The sequence below is a fragment of the Panulirus ornatus genome, chromosome 20 (assembly GCF_036320965.1).
Source record: "Panulirus ornatus isolate Po-2019 chromosome 20, ASM3632096v1, whole genome shotgun sequence".
NCBI classification, from domain to species: domain Eukaryota; kingdom Metazoa; phylum Arthropoda; class Malacostraca; order Decapoda; family Palinuridae; genus Panulirus; species Panulirus ornatus.
Genome location: NC_092243.1, coordinates 40879764 through 40899837, shown reverse-complemented (window position 1 = coordinate 40899837; position 20074 = coordinate 40879764). Strand labels below are relative to the sequence as shown.

Below are 20074 nucleotides of genomic sequence, written 5' to 3'. Positions count from 1 at the left end.
TGCAATATAAGCTAAGAATCTCACAGAATTGCAGTTTCACCACCAACAAGTGCAGTGTAAGAAATGTAAATAAGCACGCCCTACACACAATGCCACTGGTGGCCGCCCAGTAAACTAGTCTGGTAATTTCAAGTTCCCTCACATAATCAGTTACCAGAAATTCAGTGGTGTGTCTGTATTTCTCATATGCATTCTTCAAAGCAAACACCTGATCCACATATCCTCTAACCCTTCTGAAACCACACTGCTCTTCCCCAATCTGATGTTCTGTACATGCCTTCACTCAATAAATACCCTCCCATATAATTTCCCAGGAATACTCAACAAACTTATACCTCTGTGATTTGAACATTCACCTTTATCCCCTTTGCCTTGTACAATGGCACTATGAATGCATTCTGCCGATCCTCAGGCATTTCGCCATGAACCATACATACACTGAATATCCTTACCAACCAATCAACAACACAGTCACCCCTTTTTTTATAAATTCCACAGTAGTACCATCCAAACCTGCTGCCTTGCCGGCTTTCATCTTCCGCAAAGCTTTCACTACCTCTTCTCTGTTTACCAAACCATTCTCCCTGACCCTCCCATATATATACATCATTGTAAATATGTATCTTAACTTTCTAAAAGGGGATACAGAAGGAGTCATGCGGGGAGTGATAATACTACTCGAAGGCTCAGACTGGGGTGTCTAAATGTGTGTGGATGTAACCAAAATGAGAAAAGGAGAGATACGTAATATGTTTGAGGAAAGGAACCTGGATGTTTTAGCTCTGAGTGAAACGATGGTCAAGGGTAAAGGGGAAGAGTGGTTTGGGAATGTCTTGGGAGTAAAGTCAGGGGTTGGTGACAGGACAAGAGCAAAGGAAGGAGTAGCACTACTCCTGAAGCAGGAGTTGTGGCAGTATGTGATAGAGTGTAAGAAAGTAAAGTCTAGATTGATATGAGTAAAACTGAAAGTGGATGGAGAGAGATGGGTGATTATTGGTGCCTATACATGCAGTCATGAGAAGAAAGATCATGAGAGGCAAGTGTTTTGGGAGCAGCTGAGTGAGTGCATTAACAGCTTTGATGCACGAGACTGGGTTATAGTGATGGGTGATTTGAATGCAATGGTGAGTAATGTGGCAGTTGAGGGTATACTTGCTGTACATGGGGAGTTCAGAGTTGTAAATGGAAATGGTGAAGAGCTTGTAGATTTGTGTGCTGAAAAAGGACTAGTGATTGGGGATATCTGGTTTAAAAGAGATGTACATAAGTATATGTATGTAAGAAGGAGAGATGGCCAGAGAGCATTATTGGATTACGTGTTAATTGACAGGTGCGCAAAAAAGAGACTTTTGGATGTTAATGTGCTGAGAGGAGCAACTGGGTGGAGGCAAAGGTGAAGATTTGTAGAGGTTTTCAGAAAAGAAGAGAGAATGTTGGGGTGAAGAGAGTGGTGAGAGTAAGTGAGCTTGGAAAGGAGACTTGTGAGAAGAAGCACCAGGAGAGCTTGAGCACAGAATGGAAAAAGGTGAGAGCAAAGGACGTAAGGGGAGTGGGGGAGGAATGGGATGTATTTTGGGAAGCAGTGAAGGCTTGCGCAGAAGATGCCTATGGCATAATAAAGGTGGGAGGTGGGCAAATTAGAAAGGGTAGTGAGTGGTGGGATGAAGAAGTAAGATTATTAGTGAAAGAGAAGAGAGAGGCATTTGGACGATTTCTGCAGGGAAACAGTGCTAATGACTGGGAGATGTATAATACAAAGAGGCAAGAGGTCAAGAGAAAGGTGCAAGAGGTGAAAAAGAGGGCAAATGAGAGTTGGGGTGAGAGAGTATCATTAAATTCTAGGGAAAATGAAAAGATATTTTGGAAGGAGGTAAATAAAGTGCATAAGACATGACAACAATTGGGAACATCGGTGAAGGGGGTTAATGGGGAGGTATTAACAAGTAGTAGTGAAGTGAGAGGGAGATTGAGTGAGTATTTTGAAGGTTTGTTGAATGTATTTCATGACAGAGTGGCAGATATAGGAAGTTTTGGTTGAGGTGGTGTGCGAAGTGAGAATACAGAGAAGAGGTAGTGAAAGCTTTGCAGAAGATGAATGCCAGCTAGGCGGCGGGTTTGGATGGTATTGCTGTGGAATCTATTAAAAAACGGGGTGACTTTGTTGTTGACTGGTTGGTGAGGATATTCAATGTATGTATAGTTCATGGTGAGGTGCGGAATACATTGCCATTGTACAAAGACAAAGGGGATAAAGGTGAGAGTACAAATTACAGACATATAATTTTGTTGAGTATTCCTGGGAAATTATATGGGAGGGTATTGATTGAAAGGGAGAAGGCATGTACAGCGCACCAGATTGGGGAGGAGCAGTGTGGTTTCAGAAGTGGTAGAGGATGTGTGGATCAGGTGTTTGCTTTGAAGAATGTATGTGAGAAATACTCAGAAAAACAGATGGATTTGTATGTAGCATTTATGGATCTGGAGAAGGCATACGATAGAGTTGATAGAGATGCTCTGTTGAAGGTATTAAGAGTATACGGTGAGGGAGGTAAGTTGGTAGAAGCAGTGAAAAGTTTTTATCGAGGATGTAAGGCATGTGTATGAGTAGGAAGAGAGGAAAGTGATTGGTTCCCAATGAATGTTGTTTGCGGCAGGGGTGTGTGATGTCTCCAAGGCTGTTTAATTTGTCTATGGATGGGATAGTTAGGGAGGTGAATGCAAGAGTTTTGGAGAGAGGGGCAAGTATGCAGTCTGTTGTGGATGAGAGGGCTTGGGAAGTGAGTCAGTTGTTGTTGGCTGATAATACAGCGCTGGTGGATGATTCGGGTGAGAAACTGCAGAAGTTGGTGAATGAGTTTGGTAAAATGTGTGTATGAAGAAAGCCGAGAATGAATGTGAATAAGAGCAAGGTTATCAGCTTCAGTAAGGTTGAGGAACAAGCAAATTGGGAGGTAGGTTTGGATGGAGAAAAACTGGAGGAAGTGAAATATTTCAGATATCTGGGAGTGGATTTAGGAGTGGATGGAACCATGGAGGCTGAAGTGAGTCACAGGGTGGGGGAGGGGGCAAAGGCTCTGGGAGCGTTGAAGAACGTGTGGAAGGCGAGAATGTTATCTTGTAGAGCAAAAATGGGTGTGTTTGAAGAAATAGTGGTTCCAGCAATGTTATATGGTTGTGAGGCATGGACAATAGAGAGGGTTGTGTGGAGGAGGTTGGATGTGTTGGCAATGAGATGTTTGAGGACTATATGTGACGTGAGGTGGTTTGATTGAGAAAGTAATGAAAGGGTAAGAGAGATGTAAGGTAATAAAAAGAGTGTGGTTGAGAGAGCAGAAGAGGGTGTATTGAAATGGTTTGGTCACATGGAGAGAATGAGTGAGGAAAGATTGACAAAGAGGATATATGTGTCAGAGGTGGAGGGAACAAGGAGAAGTGGGAGACCAAATTGGAGGTGGAAGGGTGGAGTGAAAAAGATTCTGAGCGATCGGGGCCTGAAAATACAGGAGGGTGAAAGTCTTGCAATGAATAGAGTGAATTCAATCGATGTGGTACACCGGGGTCGACATGCTGTCAATGGATTGAACCAAGGCATGTGAAGCATCTGGGGTAAACCATGGAAAGTTTTGTGGGGAATGGATGTGGAAAGGGAGCTGTCGTTTTGGTGCATTACACGACAGCTATAGACTGAGTGTGAACAAATGTGGCCTTCGTTGTTTCTCTTAGCACTACCATGTGCGCACGCGGGGGAGGGGGTTGTCATTTCATGTGTGGCACGGTGGCGGTGGGAATGGATGAAGGCAGCATGTATGAATATGTACATGTGTTAATATGTATATGTCTGTGTATGTATATGTATGTATAGGTTGAAATGTATAGGTATGTATATGTGCATGTGTGGGCGTTTATGTATATACGTGTGTGTGTGGATGGGTTGGACTATTCTTTCGTCTGTTTCCTTGCACTACCTCGCTAACACGGGAGACAGCGTCAAAGTATAGGAAAATAGATTAATGAATATTTATGTATTTTTTTTCTCTTTTTATTTATTTTCACCATTATTCATAAAATTCATGGACACTGTAATATCATGATGTGCTATGAAAGTGTGTGATGTGTACCATATTGCAAAAAAATTGGTAATATATTATGTTTTTCATGAGTGTTTGTGAGCTGGCAACATTGGGCTGCTAAGTATTCCTTTGAAACTGGTGCATTAATTCCTTTGCACCCTTTAAAGTTTGTCCATCATCATCAATGCACATTATGTGACATCATGCACATACATAGATATATAAGGAGTCAAGCGGGTAGTGCTCATCCTCCTCGAAGGCTCAGATTGGGATGTCTGAATGTGTGTGGATGTAGCCAAGATAAGAAGAAATGAGAGACAGGTAGAATGTATGAGGAAAGAAACCTGAATGTTCTGGCTCTCAGTGAAATGAAGCTCAAAGGTAAAGGGAAAGAGTGGTTTGGGAAAGTCTTGGGAGTAAAGTCAGGGGTTGGTGAAAGGACAAGAGATAAAGAAGGAGTAGCTCTACTCCAGAGGCAGGAGTTGTGGGAGTATGGGACAATGTAAGTAAGTAAATTCTGGATTGATGTAGGTAAAACTTATAGTGGATGGAGAGAGATGGGTGATCATTGGTGCTTATGCACCTGGTCATGAGAAGAAAGATCATGAGAGGCAAATGTTTTGGGAGCAGCTGAGTGAGTCTGTCAGCAGCTCAACTGCCACATTACTCACCTTTGAATTTAAATCTTCCATCACTAAAACCCAGAAAAGAGTGAACTGGAATGATGTGGTATAACAGGGTCGATGTGCTGTCAATGGACTGACCCAGGGCATGTGTAGCATCTGGGGTAAACCATGGAAAGATTTGTAGGGCCTGGATGCAGATAGGGAGCTGTGGTTTCATTGCATTACACATGACAGGTCGAGACTGAGCGTGAACAAATGTGGCCTTTTTTATCTATTTTCCTGGTGCTACCTCACTGAAGAAGGGGGGTAGTGATCCTGTTTCCTGTGGGACGGGGTAGCACCAGGAATGGATGAAGGCAAGCAAGTATGAATATGTACATGTCTACATGTGTATATCTGCATATGTGTATGTATATGTATGTATATGTTGATACATATATGTATTCATTTATTTATCTTATTTATTTTGCTTTGTCGCTGTCTCCCGCACTAGCAAGGTATTGCAAGGAAACAGACGAAAGAATGGCCCAACCCACCCACATACACATGTATATACATACACATCCACACATGCACATATACATACCTATACATTTCACCGTATACATATATATATATACACACACACAGACATATACATATATACACATGTACATAATTCATACTGTCTGCCTTTATTCATTCCCATCGCCACCCTGCCACACCATGAAATAACAACCCCCTCCCCCCTCATGTGTGCGAGGTAGCGCTAGGAAAAGACAACAAAGGTCACATTCGCTCACACTCAGTCTCTAGCTGTCATGTAATAATGCACTGAAACCACAGCTCCCTTTCCACATCCAGGCCCCACACAACTTTCCATGGTTTACCCCAGATGCTTCACATGCCCTGGTTCAATCCATTGACAGCCAGTCGACCCCCCCGTATACCACATCATTCCAATTCACTCTATTCCTTGCACGCCTTTCATCCTCCTGCATGTTCAGGCCCCGATCACTTAAAATCTTTTTCACTCCATCTTTCCACCTCTAATTTGATCTACCACTTCTCCTCGTTCCCTCCACCTCTGACACATATATCCTCTTGGTCAATCTTTCCTCACCCATTCTCTCCATGTGACCAAACCATTTCAAAACACCCTCTTCTGCTCTCTCAACCACACTCTTTTTATTACCACACACCTCTCTTACACTATTATTACTTACTCGATCAAACTACCTCACACCAAATATTGTCCTCAAACATCTCATTTCCAGCACATCCACCCTCCTCCGCACAACTCTATCCATAGCCCATGCCTCACAACCATCTAACATTGCTGGAATCACTATTCCTTCAAACATACCCATTTTTGCTTTCCGAGATAATGTTCTCGACTTCTACACATATAAGTATGTATATGTGCATGTATGGGCGTTTATGTATATATATACCTGGATGGGCCATTCTTTCTTCGTCTGTTTCCTGGCGCTACCTCGCTGACATGGAAATGGCAATCAAGTATAATAAATATAAATGTATATGCACATGTATGGGTGTTTATGTATATACATGTGTATATGAGTGGATGGGCCATTCTTCGTCTGTTTCCTGGTGCTACCTCGCTGATGCAGGAAAAACTGATTAAGTATAAGAAAATAAATAAAAATGTAAGGTAATACAGGTACACCACCGATTTTCTAGCACTCTTGGTTCCACAGCCTTACCAGATTAACAATTTTGCCAGACCAACCATGTTTATGTAATAATGATTCATCAACACACCTCTAACCCACAAATCATCAATCTCCCATGTGTCTAAAGTATATCATGGACTGCTCAAAATTTAATCTAAACAAATATTAAATGTTTGAGTACCCTAAGATGGTAAGTCTGTCCTTAGATTGTTTGAATCCTGTGGGGTCTTCTTTGTCTTCTGTTGTTTGTGTTTTCCTAGGTGTGCATCACCAGAATAATGCAGTTTTGTCTGCATTATACACCTGCTCAGGACTAAGGTGCTCATCAACTATGTTTCGCAAATTTGTCCATATACTCGGCAGCTCCTTCAAGATTTGCAGACCGCTTTTCTCCACACACTTTACTCATGGAAATTCCATGAGGCTTCTTGAATCTTTGAAGCCATTTTTCACTATAGTCACGCTCATGTTGTAATCTAAGAATTGCGGTATCTCCAACAACAAGTGCAGTGCAAAGAATGTAAATATGAATGCCCTACACACAATGCCATCTGTGCCCATCCAGCAAACTAGTCAGGTAGCCGTGGTAATTTCAAGTTCCCTTAAGTAATTTTGTTTGGACTAAAGGAGGTGCCGAATCATCAGTTGCCACATGAGGAAAGTAAGGTTTTACCTCAGTAAAAAACCACATGAGGAAACTAAGGTTTTACCTAGATGAAAAAAAATGAAACAATTACCATTTTCTTATTCTACCGGAGAATAAATATGTTTTTTAGAATGCCGTGAGAATTTCAATACACAATTAAAGGTCTGACTAAGACTCCATTTACTCTATCCACAAAATCATATTTCACAATGCAGGCATATGGCAACTGTTGTAAAAGCTAATTCACATTAAGATAATTCCTTAGAAATATTTGATGAATGATAGATGAAAATGACACTAAATGGTGTGATGATTGTCAAAAACAATCCTTAAGGTATATTCTGTTAGTACCAGCCTATGATGTGAGCTGGATAATGGACTGATATATGCATCACTCTTCTTTCATTTTTCCTTCATATTTGATAACTGTTTCTCACATTAGTAAGGAAGTGCCAGGAACAGATGAGGAAAAGGCCTCATTCACTCACATCCCTTCTGTAGCTGTGTAATGCACTGAAAGCATTACTGAAACAGCCCCCAGAGACCTTTCTGTGGTTTTCCCACAGCTCCTCCAAATGTCCTGGGTCAGTCTACTGATAATATGTCACCCCCATTTCCTCAGCTCTCTCAATCACACTCTTTTTATTACCACTCCTCACTTTTACCCTTTTATTACTTACTCGAACAAACCACCTCACACCGCATATTGTCCTCAAACCTTTCTTTTTCAAGACATCCACCCTTTTCTGCACATTCTCATTTACAGGACATGCCCTGCACCCATACAACATCACCAGAACCAATATACTCTCAAACATACCTATTTTTGCCCACCCATATAATGTCTTCCTTCAACCACCTTATGACTCCCTTGCACCTCCATGGTTCCACTTGCTGCCATGTCCACTCCTAGGTATTTAAAACAAATTCAATTCCTCCAAATCTTCTCCATGTAAACTCACACCCCAACAAATTTGCACCCTCTTCTATACCTAATAATTTTGCTTTTATTCACATTCATTCTCAAGTTTCTCCTTTCACACACACTTCCAAACTCTGTCACCAGCTTCAGTTTTTCAGTCCAATCTGCCATCAATGCTGTCATCAGAAAACAACAACTAACTAACTTCCTAGGCTCCCCTCAACCCCCAGAGACTGCATACTCACCCTTCTCTCCAAGGCTCTTGCAATTACCTCCCACACCACGACTCTTGCAATTACCTCCCACACCACGACTCTTGTAATTACCTCCCACACCACGACTCTTGCAATTACCTCCCACACCATCCCATCCATAAACAAATCAACAGCCAAACATCACAAACACCTGCTGCAGAACAACCTTAACCTGAAACCACTCACTCTTCTCTCTTCCCTTGTACAAGGAGACATAAGTATAAAAAATGAAAATTGGAGGAGTGAACTAATCATTAGCAAGGAACATGAATTTCTTTTTTAGAAGAGTATAGTTGTACGCCACATGATTGTACGCCACATGATAGATTGGTCAAGGAAATATGTAGCATTGTAGTAGAAGGTGCAAGAAGATATAGACTGTACAAGAGATGGACAGACCCAATAAGAGAAATGATTTGGGGTAAGGGATTTCACATGAAGGTGCTAGAGAAATTTTATGTGTGGACGTGGTGAGAATGGATACACTGCCATATCACCAAGTGCTGTGAAAAAGTAAATTTTTTTCTTTATTTCACAAATATTCATTATTTCCTATGTGAGTGAGTGTACATCAGTGTATTAGGATGGAAGTCCATGTTTCACTTCAACATATGTATATGAGTGATCTGAATTACTGCATGTACCTGAGGTGATGATTACAATAAAAATGTGACTTTTGTCAAATTCATTTTCATAAATGAAAAAATAATACATATTTTACCTTTCTGTCTGGTGTGCGTTCATTCCACCACACAACTGTGTATGTATCAATCCTGCCCTCTGGTCGTGGCCACTCAAAGGTGATGTTCTGTGAGTCTAGATGATGCTCTATCTCCCTCACAGGGTTAGGAGCTGAAGAATAAATTATCAATGAGTGACTTGTATACAGTGTAGATTCACATAATTTTTTTTCTAGTTACCATTTCACTCACACCTAGTGACTTTCCAATCCAACATTGAAGCTCATGTTCAAAACAAATCCCACTATGTACATCTACCTACCAAACATCAAGGAAAAGTGGGAGCAAGCTCCTTGCAAATAGAACATCCCCTTACAGCAGAGAAAAGTACTTCTCATCAAGGCAAATGGTTTTTTATCTGTAATGGATGAATGAATTACCTAGAATCACATGTATGTGATGGTAAGAACCTCCTGGAGAATGAGATTAAATGCAGAAATAGAAGTTAGAGTATGCTTTCCTTCGTGATTAAGAAGGTTATTACAAAGCAATCACACTAAAAAGGATCCATTCAAAGCAGAGCAAATGTATGAAATTAAAGTTACAGAATATTTTCCTTTGTAAAGAAAAGGGTTTATCACAAAGCAATGACATCAAACAAATCCAGTGATGTATTATTCCTGGGGCACAAGATTCAAACTTGAAAATGACACCTGGCTTGACTAAAACAAATTACTGGCAGAGGCAATACAATACAAAAACATCATAAAGGAGTACTGGAAACTTTACTTTTTGATTGTAACATGAAAGGGTTCAGATTTACATGATGATTTTATGAAAGCTTAGTACTACTCATCAACACTCACGGTCCCACTGCAGCTAATTCAGCTCAAAACAAGGAAGAAAAATGAACTAGTTCAATGACTGCTGATGTGATGTACATGGTGCATGTGTGTAGTGCATTGTTTAGGGCAATTAAAAATCACAAGTGAATTAAGCTGGGGAGCAGTCATAAAACAATTACAATAATTCTACTCTTATCACACTAATCTCCTAGTTTCTGATCTCTGACCAGTCATAGCCAATCAAAATGCTGAGCAGTACAGTACATCAAATGCTTGCTGCAGGGCAGTACAGGAAAATATATAAATAATGAATAGAGTCAGTTGTTTTTCACCACTGATACAGCACTGGTGGCTGATTCGAGTGAGAAACTATAGAAGTTGGTGAATGAGTGTGAAAAAGTGTGTGAAAGGAGAAAGTTGAGAGTAAATGTAAATAAGAGCAAGGATATTAGGTTCAGTAGGGTTGAGGGAAAAGATAGTTGGGATGTGACTTTGAATGGAGAAAAATTGGAGAAGTGAAGTAATTTAGATATCTGGGAGTGGACTTAGCAGTGAATAGAACCATGGAAGTGGAAGTGAGTCATAGGGTAGGGGAGGGGGCGAAGGCTCTGGGAGATATGATGAATATGTGAAAAGAGAGGATACTATCTCGGAGAGCAAAAATGGGTATGTTTGAAGGAATAGTGGTCTTAAAAACATTATTTGGTTGCAAGATAGTGGCTACAGATAGGTTTGTGCAAAGGAGGGTGGATGTGTTAAAAATGAAATGTTTAAGGACAATATGTGGTGTGAGGTGGTTTGATCGAGTAAGTAATGAAAGGGTAAGAGAGATGTGTGGTAATAATAAGAGTATGGTTGAGAGAGCACAAGAGGGTGTGTTGAAATGGTTTGGACACATGAGTGAGGAAAGATTGATAAAGACAATATATGTGTTAGAGGTGGAGGGAAGAAGGAAAAGCAGGAGACCAAATTGGATGTGGAAGGATAGAGTAAAAAAGATTTTGAGTGATTGGGGCCTGAACATACAGGAGGCTGAAAGGTGGGCAAGGAATAGAGTGAATTGGAAAGATGTGGTATACCGGGGTCAACATTCTGTCAATGGATTGAACCAGGGCACGTGAAGCATCTGGGGTAAAGCATGGAAAAGTCTGCGGGGCCTGGATGTGAAAAATGAGCTGTGGTTTCGGTGCATTATATATGAGAGCTAGAGACTGAGTGTGAATGAATGTGGCCTTTTTTGTTTGTTCCTGGCACTACCTCGCCAGGGGAGGATACTATTTCATGTGTGGCGGGGTGACAATGGGAATGGATGAAGACAGCAAGTGTGAATATATACATGTGTATATATGTGTATGTCTGTGTATGTAGATGAATGTATGCGGTGAAATGTATATGTATATATATATGTATTATTGACTGGTTGGTAAGGTTATTTAATGTATGTATGACTCATGGTGAGGTGCCTGAGGATTGGCGGAATGCGTGCATAGTGCCATTGTACAAAGGCAAAGGGGATAAGAGTGAGAGCTCAAATTTCAGAGGTATAAGTTTGTTGAGTATTCCTGGTAAATTATATGGGAGGGTATTGATTGAGAGGGTGAAGGCATGTAAGCATCAGATTGGGGAAGAGCAGTGTGGTTTCAGAAGTGGTAGAGGATGTGTGGATCAGGTGTTTGCTTTGAAGAATGTATGTGAGAAATACTTAGAAAAGCAAATGGATTTGTCTGTAGCATTTATGGATCTGGAGAAGGCATATGATAGAGTTGATAGAGATGCTCTGTGGAAGGTATTAAGAATACATGGTGTGGGAGGCAAGTTGTTAGAAGCAGTGAAAAGTTTTTATCGAGGATGCAAGGCATGTGTACGTGTAGGAAGAGAGGAAAGTGATTGGTTCTCAGTGAATGTAGGTTTGCGGTAGGGGTGTGTGATGTCTCCATGGTTGTTTAATTTGTTTATGGATGGGGTTGTTAGGGAGGTGAATGCAAGAGTTTTGGAAAGAGGGGCAAGTATGAAGTCTGTTGTGGATGAGAGAGCTTGGGAAGTGAGTCAGTTGTTGTTCGCTGATGATACAGCGCTGGTGGCTGATTCATGTGAGAAACTGCAGAAGCTGGTGACTGAGTTTGGTAAAGTGTGTGAAAGAAGAAAGTTAAGAGTAAATGTGAATAAGAACAAGGTTATTAGGTACAGTAGGGTTGAGGGTCAAGTCAACTGGGAGGTAAGTTTGAATGGAGAAAAACTGGAGGAAGTAAAGTGTTTTAGATATCTGGGAGTGGATCTGGCAGCGGATGGAACCATGGAAGCGGAAATGCATCATAGGGTGGGGGAGGGGGCGAAAATCCTGGGAGCCTTGAAGAATGTGTGGAAGTCGAGAACATTATCTTGGAAAGCAAAAATGGGTATGTTTGAAGGAATAGTGGTTCCAACAATGTTGTATGGTTGCGAGGCATGGGCTATGGATAGAGTTGTGCGCAGGAGGGTGGATGTGCTGGAAATGAGATGTTTGAGGGCAATGTGTGGTGTGAGGTGGTTTGATCGAGTAAGTAACGTAAGGGTAAGAGAGATGTGTGGAAATAAAAAGAGCGTGGTTGAGAGAGCAGAAGAGGGTGTTTTGAAATGGTTTGGGCACATGGAGAGAATGAGTGAGGAAAGATTGACCAAGAGGATATATGTGTCAGAGGTGGAAGGAACGAGGAGAAGTGGGAGACCATATTGGAGGTGGAAAGATGGAGTGAAAAAGATTTTGTGTGATCGGGGTCTGAACATGCAGGAGGGTGAAAGGAGGGCAAGGAATAGAGTGAATTGGATCGATGTGGTATACCGGGGTTGACATGCTGTCAGTGGATTGAATCAGGGCATGTGAAGCATCTGGGGTAAACCATGGAAAGCTGTGTAGGTATGTATATTTGCATGTGTGGACGTGTATGTATATACATGTGTATGGGGGTAGGTTGGGCCATTTCTTTCGTCTGTTTCCTTGCGCTACCTCGCAAACGCGGGAGACAGCGACAAAGCAAAAAAAAAAAAAAAAATAATGTGTATGGGCATTTATGGGGATGGGGAGAAAGAATACTTCCAACGCATTCCTCACATGTTGTAGAAGGCGACTAAAGGGGACCAGAGCAGGGGGCTGGAAACCCTCCCCTACTTGTATTTCAACTTTCTAAACAGGGAAACAGAAGGAGTCACGCGGGGAGTACTCATCCTCCTCGAAGGCTCAGATTGGGGTGTCTAAATGTGTGTGGATGTAACCAAGATGAGAAAAAAGAAGAGATAGGTAGTATGTTTGAGAAAAGCAAACTGCATGCTTTGGCTCTGAGTGACATGAAGCTCAAGGGTAAAGGGGAAGAGTGGTTTGGGAATGTCTTGAGTGTAAAGTCAGGGGTTAGTGAAAGGACAAGAGCAAGGGAAGGATTAGCACTACTCCTGAAACACGAGTGGTGGGAGTATGTGATAGAGTGTAAGAAAGTAAACTCTTGATTGATATGGGTAAAACTGAAAGTGGATGGACAAAGATGGGTGATCACTGGTGCATATGCACCTGGGCATGAGAAGAAAGATCATGAGAGGCAAGTGTTTTGGGAGCAGCTGAGTGAAAGTGTTAGTAGTTTTGATGCACGAGACCGGGTTATAGTGATACGTGATTTAAATGCAAAGGTGAGTAATGTGGCAGTTGAGGGAATAATTGGTGTGCATAGGGTGTTAAGTGTTGCAAATGGTAATCGTGAAGAGCTTGTAGATCTGTGCTGAAAAAGGAATGGTGACCGGGAATACCTGGTTCAAAAAGAGAGATATACATAAGTATACCTATGTAAGTGGGAGAGATGGCCAGAGAGCATTATTGGATCACATGTTAATTGATAGGCATGCAAAAGAGAGACTTTCGGATGTTAATTTGCTAAATGCAATGGAAGGGATGTTATAAAAGGGGAAAGAGGAGGGGGTTTTAGAAAAGGGGAAAAGGAAAAAAGAGGGGAAAATGAGGGGGGTTTTTGGGGGAGGAAAAAGGGAAACTATTTAAAATTTGGGGGGAACAAAAAGATGTTTTGGAAGGAGGTAAAAAAAGTGCATAAGACAAAGGGGGAAAAAATGGGAAACATCAGTGAAAGGGGCAAATAGGGGGTGATAAAAAAGTAGTTTTTTTGTGAGAAGATGGTTAAGTATTCGAAGGTTTGTTGAATGTGTTTGATGAAAAGAGTGGCCGATATTTGGGTGTTTTGGTCGAAAGGGGTGTGCAAAGGAGAGGGGAAAGGGAGATTTATATGGCAAACGAGGGAAAAAGGGAGTAAAAGCTTTTCGGGAAAATGAAAGGGTGGCAAGACAGCGGATTTGGATGGTTTTTGCAGTGGGAAATTTATTAAAAAAAAGGGGATGACTGTATTGTTTACTTGGTTTGGTTTAAAGGGTTTTTTAATGTATGTAAAGACTCATGGTGAGGGTCCTGAGGAAATTGGGGAATGCCTTTTTTTAGGCCATGTACAAAGGGAAAGGGGATAAGAGGAGTGCTCAAATTACAGAGGTATAAAGTTTGTTGAAAATTAAAATTTCCCGGGAAAAATTTTATGGGGGGGTAAATTTATTGAGAAGGGGGAAAAGGAATTTTAAAGCATCAGATTGGGGAAGACAGTGTGGTTTCAAAGTGGTAGAGGGCGTGTGCACCAGGGTTTGCTTTTAAAAAAGAATTGAGAAATACTTGGGAAAACAAATGGATTTGTTTAGCATTTATGGATCGGAGAAGGGATATGATAGAGTTGATAGAGAGCTCTGTGGGAAAGGATTAAGAATAATGGTGTGGGGGGGAAGTTGTTTTGAAGCAGTGAAATGTTTTTTTGGAGGATGTAAGCATGTGTACATGTAGGAAGAGAGGAAAGTGATTGGTTCTCAGTGAATGTAGGTTGCGGTAGGGGTGTGTGATGTCTCCATGGTTGTTTAATTTGTTTATGGATGGGGTTGTTAGGGAAGTGAATGCAAGGGTTTTGGAAAGAGGGGCAAGTATTCAGTCTGTTGTGGATGAGAGAGCTTGCGAAGTGAGTCAGTTGTTGTTCGCTGATGATACAACGTTGGTGGCTGATTCATGTGAGAAACTGCAGAAGCTGGTGACTGAGTTTGGTAAAGTGTGTGAAAGAAGAAAGTTAAGAGTAAATGTGAATAAGAGCAAGGTTATTAGGTACAGTAGGGTTGAGGTCAAGTCAACTGGGAGGTAAGTTTGAATGGAGAAAAACTGGAGGAAGTAAAGTGTTTTAGATATCTGGGAGTGGATCTGGCAGCAGATGGAACCATGGAAAACTAAGTGAATCATAGGGTGGGGGAGGGGGCAAAAGTTCTGGGAGCATTGAAAAGTGTGTGGAAGTTGAGAATGTTATCTTGGAAAGCAAAAATGGGTATGTTTGAAGGAATAGTGGTTCCAACAATGTTGTATGGTTGCGAGGCATGGGCTATGGATAGAGTTGTGCGCAGGAGGGTGGATGTGCTGGAAATGAGATGTTTGAGGACAATATGTGGTGTGAGGTGGTTTGACTGAGTAAGTAATGAAAGGGTAAGAGAGATGTGTGGAAATAAAAAGAGCGTGGTTGAGAGAGCAGAAGAGGGTGTTTTGAAATGGTTTGGGCACATGGAGAGAATGAGTGAGGAAAGATTGACCAAGAGGATATATGTGTCAGAGGTGGAAGGAACGAGGAGAAGTGGGAGACCAAATTGGAGGTGGAAAGATGGAGTGAAAAAGATTTTGAGTGACTGGGACCTGAACATGCAGGAGGGTGAAAGGAGGGCAAGGAATAGAGTGAATTGGATCGATGTGGTATACCGGGGTCGATGTGCTGTCAATGGATTGAACCAGGGCATATGAAACATCTGGGTAAATCATGGAAAGTTTTGTGGGGCCTGGATGTGGAAAGGACTGGGTTTCGGTGCATTATACATGACAGCTAGAGACTGAGTGTGAATGAATGTGGCCTTTATTGTCTTTTCCTAGCACTATCTCACGCACATGCAGGGGTAGGGGGTTTTCATTTCATGTGTGGCAGGGTGGCGACGGAAATTGAAAAAGGCAGACAGTATGAATTATGTACATGGGTATATATGTATATGTCTGTGTGTTGTACCTATATGTATACAATGAGATGTATAGGTATGTATATGTGCGTGTGTGGACGTGTATGTATATACATGTGTATATATGTGTATGTCTGTGTATGTAGATGAATGTATGCGGTGAAATGTATATGTATTATATATATGTATTATTGACTGGTTGGTAAGGTTATTTAATGTATGTATGACTCATGGTGAGGTGCCTGAGGATTGGCGGAATGCGTGCATAGTGCCACTGTACAAAGGCAAAGGGGATAAGAGTGAGTGCTCAAATTACAGAGGTATAAGTTTGTTGAGTATTCCTGGGAAATTATATGGGAGGGTATTGATTGAGAGGTAGAAGGTATGTGAAGAGCATCAGATTGGGGAAGAGCAGTGTGGTTTCAGAAGTGGTAGAGGACGTGTGCACCAGGTGTTTGCTTTGAAAAAAGAATGTGAGAAATACTTGGAAAATCAAATGGATTTGTATGTAGCATTTATGGATCAGGAGAAGGCATATGATAGAGTTGATAGAGATGCTCTGTGGAAGGCATTAAGAATATATGGTGTGGGAGGTAAGTTGTTAGAAGCAGTGAAATGTTTTTATGGAGGATGTAAGGCATGTGTACATGTAGGAAGAGAGGAAAGTTCTCATTGAATGTTGGTTTGCGGCAGGGGTGCGTGATGTCTCCATGGTTGTTTTATTTGTTTATGGATGGGGTTGTTAGGGAAGTGAATGCAAGGGTTTTGGAAAGAGGGGCAAGTATTCAGTCTGTTGTGGATGAGAGAGCTTGCGAAGTGAGTCAGTTGTTGTTCGCTGATGATACAACGTTGGTGGCTGATTCATGTGAGAAACTGCAGAAGCTGGTGACTGAGTTTGGTAAAGTGTGTGAAAGAAGAAAGCTGAGAGTAAATGTGAATAAGAGCAAGGTTATTAGGTACAGTAAGGTTGAGGGACAAGTCAACTGAAGTAACTTTGAATGGAGAAAAACTGGAGGAAGTGAATTGTTTTAGATATCCGGGAGTAGATTTGGCAGCAGATGGAACCATGGAAAACTAAGTGAATCATAGGGTGGGGGAGGGGGCAAAAGTTCTGGGAGCATTGAAAAGTGTGTGGAAGTTGAGAATGTTATCTTGGAAAGCAAAAATGGGTATGTTTGAAGGAATAGTGGTTCCAACAATGTTATATGGTTGCGAGGCGTGGGCTAAAGATAGAGTTGTGGGGAGGAGGGTGGATGTGCTGGAAATGAGATGTTTGAGGACAATATGTGGTGTGAGGTGGTTTGACTGAGTAAGTAATGAAAGGGTAAGAGAGATGTGTGGTAATATAAAGAGGGTGGCTGAGAGACCAGAAGAGGGTGTTTTGAAATGGTTTGGTCACATGGAGAGAATGAGTGAGGAAAGATTGACAAAGAGGATATATGTGTCAGAGGTGGAGGGAACAAGAAGTGGGAGACCAAATTGGAGGTGGAAAGATGGAGTGAAAAAGATTTTGAGTGACTGGGACCTGAACATGCAGGAGGGTCAAAGGCATGCAAGAAATATAGTGAATTGGAACGATGTGGTATACCCGGGTCGATGTGCTGTCAATGGATTGAACCAGGGCATATGAAACATCTGGGGTAAATCATGGAAAGTTTTGTGGGGCCTGGATGTGGAAAGGGAGCTGGTGTTTCGGTGCATTATACATGACAGCTAGAGACTGAGTGTGAATGAATGTGGCCTTTATTGTCTTTTCCTAGCACTATCTCACGCACATGCAGGGGTAGGGGGTTTTCATTTCATGTGTGGCAGGGTGGCGACGGAAATGAAAAAGGGCAGACAGTATGAATTATGTACATGGGTATATATGTATATGTCTGTGTGTGTACATATATGTATACATTGAGATGTATAGGTATGTATATGTGCGTGTGTGGACGTGTATGTATATACATGTGTATGTGGCTGGGTTGGACCATTCTTCCGTCTGTTTCCTTGCGCTACCTCGCTAAAGTGGGAGACAGCGACAAAGTATAATAAATATAAATATAACATTTGCATATGGGTGGTGAGGCTATTCTTCATCTGTTTCCTTGCACTACCTCACTGATGCAGGAAACAGAGATTATAATAACAACAATAATAATAATAATAATAATGATAACAATAATAATAATGATAATAATAATAATAATATTAACACTATAATATAATAATATTTCATATCTTATTTATTTTATCATACTTTGACGCTGTCTCCCATGTTAGCGAGGTAGCGCAAGGAAATAAACGAAAGAATGGTCCAACCCACCCAAATACACATGTATATACATAAACGACCACACACGCACATATACATACATATACATTTCAACATATACATACATATACATACACAGACATATACATATGTACACATGCATATATTCATACATGCTGCCTTCATCCATTCCTGCCGCCACCCTGCCACACATGAAATGACATCCCCCTCCCCAGCGTGCATGTGAGGTAGCGCCAGATAAAGACAACAAAGGCCACATTCGTTCACACTCAGTCGCTAGCAGTCATGTGTAATGCACCAAAACAACACCTCCCTTTCCACATCCAGGCCCCACAAAACTTTCCATGGTTTACCCACATGCTTAACATGCCCTGGTTCAACCCATTGACAGCATGTCGACTCTGGTATACCACATCATTCCAGTTCACTCTATTCCTTGCATGCCTTTTGTCCTCCTGTATGTTCAAGCCCCAATTGCTCAAAATGTTTTTCACTCCATCCTTCCACTTCCAATTAGTCTCCCACTTCTCCTCGTTCCCTCCACCTCTGACACATATATCCTCTATGTCAATCTTTCCTCACTCATTCTCTCCATGTGACCAAACCATTTCAATACACCCTCTTCTGCTCTCTCAACCACACTCTATGACCACACATTTCTCATACCCTTTCATTACTTACTCGCTCAAAACCACCTCATACCACATACTGTCCTCAAACATCTCATCTCCAAGACATCCACCCTCCTCTGCAAAAACCCATCTATTGGCCATGCCCCACATCCATATAATATTGTTGGAACCACTATTCCTTCAAACATACCCATTTTTGCTCCGAGATAATGTTCTTGCCTTCGACATATTCTTCAACGCTCCCAGAGCCTTTGCCCCCTCCCCCACCGTGACTCACTTCCGGTTCCATGGTTCCATCCACTGCCAAATCAACTTCCAGATATCTAAAACACTTCACTTCCTCCAGTTTTTCTCAATTCAAAGTTACTTCCGAACCTACTTGTCCCTCAACCTTACTGAACATAATAACCTTGCTCTTATTTGCATTTACTCTCAGCTTTCTTCTTTCACACACTTTACCAAACTCAGTCACCAAGTTCTGCAGTTTCTCACCCGAATCAGCCACCAACGCTGTATCATCAGCAAACAACAACTGACTCACTTCCCAAACCCTCTCGTCCTTAACAGACTACATACTTACCCCTCTTTCCAAAACTCTTGCATTCACCTCCCTAACAACCCCATCCATAAACAAATTAAACAACCATGGAGACATCATACAGCCCTGCCGCAAACCAACATTCACAGGGAACTAATCACTTTCCTCTCTTCCTACTCGTACACATGCATTACATCCTCGATAAAAACTTTTCACTGCTTCTAGCAACTCACCTCCTACACCATATATTCTTAATACCTTCCACAGAGCATCTATCAACTCTATCATATTCCTTCTCCAGATCCATAAATGCTACATACAAATATACAAATCCATATGCTTTTCTAAGTATTTCTCACATACATTCTTCAAAGCAAACACCTGATCCACACATCCTCTACCACCTCTGAAACCACACTGCTCCTCCCCAATCTAGTGCTCTGTACATGCCTTGACCCTCTTGATCAATTCCCTCCCATATAATTTCCTAGGAATACTCAACAAACTTACACCTCTGTAATTTGAACACTAACCTTTATCCCCTTTGCCTTTGTACAATGGCACTATACATGCATTCCACCAATCCTCTGGCACTTCACCATGAGCAATACATACACTGAATATCCTCACCAGCCAGTCAACAACACAGTCACCCCTTTTTTAATCAATTCCACAGCAATACCATCCAAACCCGCTGCCTTGCCAGCTTTCATCTTCCGCAAAGCTTTCACTACCTCTTCTCTGTTTACAAAATCATTCTCCCTGACCCTCTCACTTCACACACATTCAACAAACCTTCAAAATACTCACATAATAATAATAATAATAATAATAATAATAATAATAATAATAATAA

General features: G+C 41.4%; 1 protein-coding gene across 2 annotated transcripts in view; it reads right to left on the bottom strand.

Annotated features, from left to right (window-relative positions):
• LOC139755960 (tyrosine-protein phosphatase 10D-like) overlaps positions 1-20074 on the bottom strand; it is a 657464-nt gene that overhangs the window by 252188 nt on the left and 385202 nt on the right. For both annotated transcript variants that reach the window (XM_071674794.1, XM_071674795.1), the window contains exon 14: positions 8916-9046. In XM_071674794.1, the coding sequence (XP_071530895.1) occupies positions 8916-9046 (131 nt within the window). The remainder of the gene's footprint in view (positions 1-8915; positions 9047-20074) is intronic.